This window comes from Chironomus tepperi, unplaced genomic scaffold (assembly GCF_022539635.2).
Source record: "Chironomus tepperi strain 1889 unplaced genomic scaffold, CSIRO-AGI_Ctep_v1 contig_223, whole genome shotgun sequence".
NCBI classification, from domain to species: Eukaryota; Metazoa; Arthropoda; class Insecta; order Diptera; family Chironomidae; genus Chironomus; species Chironomus tepperi.
The window spans coordinates 1,020,015-1,032,339 of NW_027226345.1; the positions used below are offsets into that span (position 1 = coordinate 1,020,015).

At 32.3% G+C, this 12,325-nt stretch overlaps 1 protein-coding gene across 1 annotated transcript in view; it reads right to left on the minus strand.

Moving 5' to 3' along the window:
* The window catches only part of LOC139090928 (phospholipid-transporting ATPase VD), a 47,102-nt gene that overhangs the window by 34,056 nt on the left and 721 nt on the right, over positions 1–12,325 (minus strand). The window contains exon 2 of the mRNA XM_070640817.1: positions 5,693–6,681. Within this exon, the coding sequence (XP_070496918.1) occupies positions 5,693–6,576 (884 nt within the window). The 5' untranslated portion in view covers positions 6,577–6,681. The remainder of the gene's footprint in view (positions 1–5,692; positions 6,682–12,325) is intronic.

Here is a 12,325-nt window from a genome sequence, read left to right on the forward strand (position 1 = left end):
TATCCAAATTTCAACCCAAACCGACATGAATACCGGATTTAAACCGAATCCGATGTGACCCTGGCATGATACCGAATTTAAATCAAATTTGGCACCAAATTCTACAAAAAACCAGTGTGACTCCCGAATTTGAACTAAATCCCATGTGACTCTGGCATGGTACCGGATTTAAACGGAATCCAGCACCAAGTCAGAGTCTGACCTGCCTAAGGCTCGATTTTCAATCAATTAGCCGAATTGGGTTATTCGGATAAATTGTATCAAGGATCGACCATTAAACTCAACAAATCTAGATCTATGACAATTAAGAAGACCAAATTTGACCTCCTCCTTCATTTTAATTTAAATCTTAATTTATCTGATTCTGTTAGGTGCCAAATTGTCTCACTAATATCTAATACATTTGCCTGTATTACGCAAATCAATTTAATACAAATGTTGTCTCAAATAAATCAGCAGTGAATCCCCCTAAACATGAAACTTAACGTCTAACAGATGAAGGTTACTACTAGAAAATTTAATTAAATGTTCTTTAAATCTCCGATGATGAGTATTACATTAGCGTTAAAACGTCATTAAATGAACATTATAGTACAAAAATATCTGCATGAATGATTTTTCATCATCTACTTAAAGCATCTCATTCTTGAGAGTTTGATGAAATATCTTTATGAATAATGCACATGAATATCATTTCATCACCTTAAACAACTTGTTAATTCTATTTATACATATATCTACTAGTAGAACAAACGATAAGTCTCTCATTTTCATCTCATATCTGCTCTTTAAAGAAAAAGATGAACACAAATTGTTGTAATTAATTCACAGATACATTTTATTTTTTTCTCAGCAAATTAGTAGTTTTGCCCCCAAAAACTGTAATAAAATATAAATACAAATCTCTGATGAGTTGGAAAAACTCATAAAATAAAAGTTACATAACATCATCATCATTATTACTATTGTGTCAGACGTGTGTATTTGTAGTTTTTAATATGAATTTTCTAGCTGAAAACTAGAATTACTTATCGAGATCTCGGAAAACTAGTTATCGTAATCTTTATAATCCAATCATTCGAGACGATTTTAATGTAATTAAGAACGAGGAAAAAATCATTTCAACTCATCCGAGCAGCACCACGTGTTCACCATGGTATTCAACTATGTCGGGGAGTTAACGGTAAGACATGAAGTTGCCCTGAAGATCCCATAACCCCGATCGGCGCACTTTTGTCATGACCGCCAAGTGACAGCCGCATGGCAATCAAGTGACGGCCAAATGGCATCCAAGTAGCGGCTACATGGCATCCAAGTATCGGCAACATGGCATCCAAGTCGCGGCAACATGTCATCCAAGTGGTGGCCACATGTCATCCCAGTTGTAACCGCGTTGTGGCGGTTTATTTGAAAGTTGCCTCTTGGACGTCAATTGACGGCCATGAATAATTTGTGTCGATCTGTAACGTCTGATTTAGAAACATTCTTACAGTTTCCCGTCTTGTGCTGCTCGGGTTATTTAGCTACGCTTTTGTATTCCCAGTCTAGCCTTAATTTCTTTTTATTCAAGATTCTTAACTAGCAATAAAACACATCACTCATGAGTGTTATTCTTTAATAATGCAAGAAGGCATAACCGCACTGTTATTTAATATTTTAACCATTTTCATTCATACAGACATTGAGCATCATCATGAGCAGTAAAGTAACAAATTAAATGTTGTCTAAGCACGCAATCTTGAACAGCAGGTGGTGCTTGAATGACTTTTTTTTTACAGTTCAATAGTAATGATTCATTTCATATTAGTGATTGCAGACGGCAATATGAGGAAGAAACAAATGGGAATCCGATAAAGTGTCTTTTTTTATAATTTAATACTGATGTCATGATATTATGGCACGTGGATATACATTAACTCTATAATTTCATTATCATTGCCACTATTCTATCGTACGATTAACAATGTAGGCGTAAATCATAATGAGCTGTATTGCATCGGCACATGATTGAAACTAAAAGTGAAAATACACAGAAAAAAAGTATAAACAAAATTGCACAATGTCAAGATCACAGAGAGTCATCACTTCCGAATTACGCGAATCTAATGCACCATCACGTTTATACAGTTCTTCATCATTTGCTATTATTTATCAGCGTATGTACAATGTACTTAGTATTGAAAATAGAAAGAAAAACCAAAATATTTAGAATAAATTTGGCAACACAGCTCTTTCAAGTCAAGATTTTTCTTTTTTTCTGTTTCTGTCTATAAAGACAGAAAGAGAATTTGGCATGAAAGGAAAAATCGGTAATAAGAAAACAAACTTATGAAAAATTATTATTTTGTTGGTACTTAAACCATTTTATATAAAACTTATTATTGACGCTAATATATTCATGCATGCATGCGACACGTGTAATTGCAATCGATTATAGGAAAGAAATAAGTCTTACAAAATGCAGTTTTTAGCTGACGATGATGCACAGGGAAAAATTGCATTATAAAATGTGCAAGTTGCAAGTTACAAAAAAAAAACACAATTAAATCACTTTTAAAGTTTCTTCTTCATCAGCTTTTGTCTTTCTTTCCATTTTTGCGACATGTTCAAGTGAAATGACATTCAGCACATACAACAAAAAAAAAATTATAAAAATAGACGAATGGAATTTTCTTCTTTTTTACTATTTGTAATATGTCGAATTTTAATGGTCGACAAAACGACAAAAAATCAAGGATAATACTTTTTTGAGGACATTATTTATGTTTCATAGACTTAAGGTCCGATTATTTCTTTAGTTTTTTGTGATGCTTAAATCATCTTATCGTATTTGAAAGCAGAGTTGCAACACTCTGTGTTTTCGCATGTGACAGGCAAAAACCGTACAAATTCTTGATAAATTGTATGGTTTTGTAAGAAAACCCATACCAGAGTTGCAAAACAGGTGTCTGTGACAGGCAAAAACCATATAAATTATCAAGAATTTGTACGGTTTTTGCCTGTCACAGACACCTATTTTGCAACTCTGAACCATTCAAATTATCTAGAATTTAAACGGTTTTTTACCTGTCACACATGTCTGTTTCACAACTCTGTTTGAAAGGATCAAAAAGCTTATTTTATTCATCATTTATCATCCTTTGAAACAAAGCAAAAGTCGTATTCTGAAGATTATTAGATATTGTACACGAGCGCTTCTCTTTTGCCAACTGATACAGCTTAAAAGGAACCAAAAGAGAATCATTGAATTGAAACAAAATTTCTCTTCTTATTTCATAAAAATGTTTATGTGCACGGAAATCCCAATGAATCATCTGATGTTTTTATCATGATTGTTATCAAAAAAGAGAATAGCTGTCTCGTGGCATATATGAATGATGATGTTTCTATTCAATCGTAAAAACGTTTAATCTTGTGATTGTGACGGAAGAAGCAACTATCAGACATGTTATGATGATGATAAATTTATTGAATGCGAATTCTATAAAGCATCTGAGGATGATTGAATAGATATTTTTTTTCGCACATCAGTTATCGCCTAGCAATTTATCAAATTAAAGTATTAAATCGTCGACTCGATCTGTATTTGTTATTGTGGTAATTGGTAAGCGGTAGCCAGCAATAGAGCCAGTATGAGGTGCTGACTGAGAGATGTCATGGATCACGCTTGATTTGTAAGACCAGCGAAGTAAGTAAGAGGTGTGTCAAACCTCCCAAATCATAGTCAACCCCACTTGAAGAATTCCCAGATACTGCACACAGTTGCATGGTCTAGGGTATATCAATGCAATGCACCTAGCCACAATTTATGTGTCGCGAATACACAAACCGATTTGGTTCTGTGACTAGAAACAGCAAAAGCACCCAAATCTGACTAGACTTTCCCTGGGATCGAACCCGGGTCATTAGTGTGTTAGGTCTACACAATGTTGCGAAACAGGCACCTTTGACAGGAAAAAACCAAACAAATTCTTGATAATTTGATACAAATTATGAAGAAATCGTCCATGTGCCTGCTTTGCAGCACTGCGCGTACACTCTATTCAACTACGTCACTGCTTTTTTTTTACTTCCCAGATACACATCTACTCCAAATTCATTCATGGCGCGAAATTTTAAGTGGCTATATTGAGCTGAACACTTTCCATGAACATTTTTTAAAGTACTCTATTTTCATAAATGAGTTCATGCGGGTCATTTAATTTAGTTTTAAAAATACGTTATATTTATGCAATGAACAGTGAACCTTCATAAGAATAACAGAAGTAAACATGTTTATTTTTATACAATAATATCCGGTATTAAGTAACTAAGCGACAAATGACAAATGTTTCTTCAATTAAATTGATTCATATAAGCTCACTTTACAGTAAACGCTATTAAGATATGATATATGTCTAAGGCATGAGTGACATTTTTTTGCATCTGTTTCCAATAAACTTAAACAGTCGATTATGTTCTGTTTGGAAAATATCCATAAATCATTTCAGATTTTTTACTGTTTATAAGATTAAGTAGATTCGCAACAACAACAAAACATATATCCAGAAATAAGAATAAATCGCTTTAACTGCTTCGGCAATTAGTTTCAAAGCACAGTTGAAGTTAATTAAGTGCTTTACTACCGCCAATGCAAACAGCATTCTAAATTCTGAATCCAAATGGCTGAATGAGAATTTTAAGACATGTTTGTCGAAACACTTTAAATTATAAACATATTTTTTTGCAGTATTTCCTTTTCACATTTGAGTAATTGCCATTTACTTTTGTATATAAATTTTAACAAATGAATTCCAATCGATTAAAATTAAAACTGAATGTCCTCATTGAAAATTGTTTGAAAATTTGCACAAATGTTGGAAATCGATTAGCCAGACACGAGTCTTATAGCATTTAGACGCCAAAATTTGTAGTCTTAGACATATTGCAGGGATGTTGTTAGATATTGCAGATGGGATTATTAAGTTGGATTGTTCTAAAATGAAGTAATACAGACAACTGTCATAGGTAAAAACCGTACAATACTTGATAATTTGTATGGTTTTTTAAAGACAGGCATCTGGCACAGACAAAAACCTTACAATTTCTTTTTAAAAAAAAATACAAAACCATACAAATTATCAATAATTTGTTCGATTTTTGCCTGTGACATGTTTTGCAACTCTGCTTCAAATTCTAATTTTATCCCCATACATCACAATATAATGATCTCTAAACTTGAGTATTTGGAAGAACTATAAAAGTTCATTCATCTGTTTAGCAGTTTACGCTACTCTTCATTTATTGTTTACTTATCATGTATGAGTATGAATCTTTTATAAAGGATGACGTGGACCACTTATATGATTCATCATCAAAATTATAAAATAAAAGAGAAAGCTAGAAATCTTTGGAATTCATCCTCAAGCGTTGCCATTGGTCGATTGAGGGTTTTAATCTTCAATTCAATTATAATACGGATCGTATGATTCTAAGGAAAACCTTTTCTAAACCCTTAATCCTACAATTCTTTCAAGTGCAAAATTAATAGTAAGAACATGGAATGTTATCACAAACTGCAGTATCACGAAATGTCGTGAAAAAAAACAAAATCCATTTCAATGTCGGAATATGAATGACTAATAAGTTTGAATATGAAAATTTCCATGGTGAAATACAAAATGTCATAAATAGAAAGGAAAAGCAAACTCACCCATGATATACTCGACATGTTGAATTGTTGATTCTTTTATCCGATGCATATCGCCTTCTATCTTCAATCAAATCTTTAATTGCGGTAACGCCTAACACAATAAGTAATGGAATCATTGCTATTTCCTTTCCGAATACGGTCAATTGTGGTACCCAATTCAGAAATTGAATAAATATAAAATAAAGATTGGCAACACGATGAAATTGTTCAATTAAATTTTTCGGCAGGAATGTTAGCATTGTATACTTTGTGGTCCTTATTTTATTGCCCATAAATTTACCATTCGGATGGTCTCGTTTTTGTGTTTTTGCCGGAACTGTATGATTAGGTACAACATGCCGAAAGCCATATTCCTCAAATTTACTTGAACGACAAAAGAGGAATCTCTTCCACCAACTTGGTAAGTCTTGTCTTCTCAACGTATATATAGATTCAGAACGTGATGCTTGTCGTGCATGTCCTCGCGCAGATACAACAGCTGTTACAGGTTCGCGTGTTTCATCCGGTTCTTTATGTGTTGGTGGTAAAATAAAGTCTGTTTTAGATCCAACGCGACTATGGCCTGATTTTGGCGGTGCATCTTGAATTGTTCCTTGTGATAATGCTCGTTGATGGCCACCTTTCATCGCCGATTTAAGTGGACGAATTGCACCGCCACTTGCTGGATTTTGCATTGCACCACCTCCATGACTAACTGATCTTAAATGTCCCGAACCTATTCTAACACCCGACGATTGTACTTCCGGTACATTTGTTGTAAAAATATATGTCCGTTCAGCTTCTGATAAACTCGAATGGCGTTGAAGTTGTGTAGTGGAGGAAGGCAATGGCGGTAGATTTGATGGGACGGTTAATGATGATTTTCTTCGCATATCCTCCATCATTAAAAACAATGGTGTTATTTAACATTTAGAGCTAAGTAATCAGGATATTCCATCTAATATGTTTTATATTTGTTCATACGCCTACCATAGGAGGTTATGAAACATCTAAATGAGTGGATATAAGAGAGAAAGAAGAATAAAAAGTTAATTGTAAAGTTCATTGTTTGTATAATTCTCATTTTCATATGAAGGAGCTTAAAAAATTTAAGAGAACAAATCCTTAAAGCAGAATTTTTTGTAAAATTTAATTGTATTTCCATGTTGGTGCTTCTGACATGTTGGATAAAAGAATAACAGTTAATATTATTGTTAGGATTTCATGCAAAAAAAGAGTTTGTTTTAGTGACTGCAACGTGCTTCTATTCAAAAACTTTTGTTCTAGATCAAACACGATGGATTTCACATTGCAACATTACTTATTGTAGCTTTTTTACTGCATTTATTGAAATTCAGTTCAAAAGCCAATGCCTGAGCTGTACAACGTGTTTCTCAAGATACCGGCACGTTGTCGTACTAATGACAAAACGCGAAGTTGATCATGGCGGTTCCGGGGTTTGGATAGGCTTTTACTCTATCAAGCGGTGTATTTAGCGATATCAGGGAAAGAGAGATGATATGAGAAGATATACACTTGGTATTTGGTCAGCTTCGGAGTCAAACTTTGGTCAAACCCCAAATACCGTTGTGGTCTTTCTGTAATGTAAAAGCATTCTCTATGCCTGTTAGGGGTCCTAATTTCGACCCATTTTACAGACAAAAATCTGGTTCGTCGCTTTGTGCCGCTCGGGACTTTTGTGTCTCTTACTTTGCGGCACTTTGTGAAAGGAAAGTTCAATTGATTCCAATTTAAGTATAATTAGAGTTTTAATATCTAAAACTAGTAAAGCCAAATGAGATTTCAATAAGCTTTGTTGTTGCTTGACTAGCAAGGACTAACTTTGGCTAATTGGATTTGTCTGCTCATAAATTGATTATATTCTGGATTCTTAAAATTCAGAGAAGCTTATTTTTTACGGAACAAACCCAATTAACATCTAAATTAAAGTCGGTTCTAGATTAATTTGGAATCAATTCAACTGCTGAAAATTGAACTTAAATTCAATAAAAATTAGTTTTTTATGGTAAAGAATAATAATTGCGGTTTCTATAGCAATTCTACTTTGCTGCTTAAAATGTTTATTTCCCCCAATAGCTGTTCAGTGCAGGAATTTCAAATAACAATAATATATGCATCACATTAACAAACTCAAAAATTATAATTCAGGAAATTCCTATCAAATATCATAACCAGAAGTTTCTTGTGTCAGGAAACTATTTGCTTAACAGGAAAGAAACATTTTGGAAAATCGATTAAATTTATATTAAGGAAGGCAGCAAGTCAAACTAAAAGGAACAATCAGGAGAATAAAAACAAGTTTTTAAGTCGTTTTTCCTTTTCGGAAATTGAGATTTAATTCACAATGGTATGATTAACTTAAATCTATGTCACGGAACAACAAATGACATGTCTTAATATCAGTAAAAGGAAAGTTGAAAAATTAAAAGTGTGACTAATTCATGTCAAATTACTTTTTAAACAAGAGGTTTTTCCTTCAAAAAATTGCCTGCCTATTGTATTAAAATTAATGAATATATCGTATAGCTCTCCTTTTATAGCTATGCAAAATATCAAGGATCAGACACTTCAAAAGTACAGGATTGTACTTACTGTACTTTCATGTAAATTTAAAGAGTACTGTACTTACTGTACTTACTTGACTCGTATGAAAAGGACAGTAGGAGCAGTAACTACACTAAGTATAGTGAGTATAGTAAGGTACAGTAAGCACAGGAGGTTCAATAAGTACAGTTGGTACAGTAAGTACAGCAATTATAGTTGGTACAGGTAAGTACAGGAGGTATAGTAAATACAGCAAGTACAAAAGGTAGAATAAGAACAGTAGGTACAGTAAGTGCAGTTGGTACAGTAAGCATAGTAGATACAGTAAGTGTAATAGGTACAGAAGGACAGTAGATTCAGTATATACAGTAAGTACAGCAGGTCCAATAAGTATAGAAGATACACTAATTACAGTAGATACAGCATTGTACATTGGAGTGCCTAATCCTTGCCAAAAAGTCCATTATAAATTCTTGATTTATTCATGAATCAAAAAAAATTGCAAGGGACTTGAAGAAAATTGCATGAAAAAAAATTGTTCTTTATTCATTAGCCCGTAAGCAATTAATATTAAGTAACATAAAAGAGGACGGTAAGAAAAAAAAGGAACTAAATTTATATTCACCATTAAAAAGGCAGAAGGTTGAATTGAAAGAGTAGGCAGCTAAAGAGATTAAATATTCATATGTAAATAGTATAAGTACAGTCGCAGTGGTGACATAAAGGAATGAAAGGAGAAGCTTTTATGGAACTAGTGCATTGCATGAAATAAAATATTTGCCAATCCACCAACCGCGACAATTCTTTTTGATATAAACAAAATAATTTTTTAAGCTTGTTGGAATTTTTACGATGCAAAAAAGATAAAAATACCTTCTGCATGCCTTATCTTTATAGAATTGTGAATCATCAACATGTTTATGATTCTGTATTAATTTATTTTGTATTTACAAATTCAGATGTTGTTCGTTCTTAATAAAGCTATTTTTAATTCCTTAATATTAATAGAACTATTTTGCTTCTTTAACTTACAAAATGAATCTAACAAGTAGCGACGACTAAAATTAAATTTATTTTCATCATGTCTCTATGAGCTGATACGACATTTGAAGATGTTAATACAGCTATTAAAATTTATTGTAACATGGCTTAATAAATATTTGATTATTTTCGATAGAAATTCTATGAAATGTTCACAACTCATTCGTATTCGTAGAGGACAGCTCACAAATGACGTCTTTAATGACACTCAATACATCTCAGACAATCGATTGTAATGGTTCGTAGACTGTGTGTCGTGGTAAAATGGGATTTAAGAGTTTTACGTATGGCACATACCAGAGGAGCACGGATTGATAGTCAAGTCGATATGTGCCTCAAAAAGTTAAAGGTTGTCCACCACTGGGACAATCGATCAAAAATCCAAAACCAGACCAGCATGACTCTGATTTGATGCTGGATTCGATTCAAACCTGTTGATGGATTTTGAATTGATTAAGCAATTCGTGCTATTCGGGTTAATATTTAAGAAATTGGAAAATTTGATTTATTTTCTTTCAAATATTCAAAATTATTAAGATCTTCTTTTAAAAATTTATAAACTCAAAGACTTTTAGGCAATAGTTCTTGCACTACAATAATCAAAATTGAATTTAATTGACTTTTGGAATTTCAACATGCCGTCAAATCTTAAAGATGACCATTAATGTCCAGTGAACTAAAGAGTTTGATTGCTTTATTCCAGAGTGTTGTCCAAACTGTGTGACGTGTCACACTAGTGTGTCGCCGAGATGTTTCATAAGCCACATTTCGTGTGTTGTTTCAGTCGTGGCTTACCAACAAGAAAGTTGGAACAATACTGCTTCATTCCTAGAATTTATGACGTCATAAGTTAATGACCGGACCATTTGCAGATCACAGACTCACATCTGAGATAAAAAAATCCATCTATGCGACACATTTCATTAGAAAATTATACAACAATAGTAACAAAGAAATTTTTTTAATATCATAAATTGATTTAATTTACAACCAATAAAAAATAATCTGGAATAACCCAATAAAACTTCGTAAGTAATAGAACTTTCCACTTAAAATTAGTGATTACACAATAATAATCTTATCAGCACTAGAATTACAAAATCTTTGCACATACAGCACCAAAATCTCTAATTTAAAATAGAAACAAAAACAATTTTAAAAAGTAATACAGACGGAATAAAATAACAGAATAATTTGTACGCGAATTGTGTTAATATATGATAAACTTATGGATAGGTCATTGAAATCATGAAATTAAGTAGTAAACAGCACTTTTTTTTTCAGATACCATAACATTCCAACAACGGATGAAAAATACGTACAGAACGTGAAATGAAAATTTATGTACATAATAAGAATTAGTAATTCGAACGAGTTGAGTAAAGCCACAATAAAGAATTGCTAACTGCGTTGGATATAACAAAAAATGTATATCATATGTGAGTCGCAGGTTAATGAGCTTAATAGAACACAAGAGTGCACTCATAGGTAACTTTTTTAAAATCTATAATAAATTTAAATGCATTTTTCAAGTACATTGAACCATCGTCTGTCTTGGTACGAATGAGAATAATTTTTTTATGGAATTCCAATCGACTATTGTTGAATTTCCTGAAGATGAAGAAATTATAGCTCTACTATTGAATCGATGCTTCATTCCTTTCATTTCTTCGTATTTTTCTCACATTCGAACTTCGTTTTCGTGAAGTATGAATGAATGAGTAAATGAAATTATGAAACTGACTTTTTTTTGTGAACAATTAAAATTAATTAATTCAAGAAAAAAAAAATACGCTAAAGTGTCACGTTAGGGTCTTTCTTATTCACACACTTAGTATTACTCAAAATACAGTCTAATACAAGATTTTTACAAAGTAATTGAAGCAAAGGCACACGAAGTAAAACGGTGCTAATATTTTATATTCTACTTGCTGTTGTCGGATAAATCTTGCTTATAACTGTTTGCTCTTTATTTACCATAGCATTGATATAAACTTTGTAAAGTACTTTGTTGATGAGTCTGTCGACGGCTTCCCGGAACAAATAGGTTCACATGATTAGAAATTTAAATTGACACTTGAAAATTCAACGGCATTCTGAGATTTAAATTTTAACAGTTTTCAAAAATTTGAATTTTTGACGTTTTCAAAAACTAAATCTTAGGATTAAAAAAAATAAATCTCGGGATTTAAACTTAATCCAAGAACTCAATCAACAGCATCAACTAAGTAAACTGGTCTTATCTATTGAGCTGTATTACTATAGTTTAATCTAGTTAATACAGTTTATTTAACTAAGTGTATTACTTCAATTCTACTTCTTCATAACTATGTATTTAGCATTCAAAGCACTTTGGTTTAATGAGACATCTTTTTTTTTTCGTTAAACTTTTCAGTTGTTCACCTTCAAATGCTTTACAGAATTATAACAATTTGTCACTATCCAACATAGATTTGAAACAAAACGAGAGTGAGAGAGGTAAGACACTTTTTGACATTGAAATTTTATATAATATTGCTTTTTAAAAAGTGTGAACTTAATATAACTAACTCTTTTTTTGTGAATGTGATATAATTCATCAAGGTAAGTCAGTAATAAGAAGAATATAGACTATAATATTTTAAACATAATAAAATAGTCACTGCAGCTGTTATAGTTGAGTAATTAGAATAGCACATGTAGTAACTAAATGCGAATCAGCTGTGATCAATACGAACCCACTCACTTCACTTTACGTTCACGTTTTTAAAAACAAGTTTTTTAATTCAGTTATGCTTAACAATGGTACACACACAACTTGCAATTTACTCTCTTTCTCTCTCTCACTTCATTTCTGTAAAGGTTTTATGATGAATGAATCATGCAACTTTTCATTTTTTTTTCTTTCCACTTCTTATACAATGCTGTTGCTGACATTCATGACCTATGCTAGATGCATTCGATTGCAGCATTTTTCATGCCGTATTATATGCTAAATAATTGTATGTCAGTCTAGAGTCTTTTTTATTACATCCAGTAGTAACTGACATTTATCTTGTCAAGATCAAA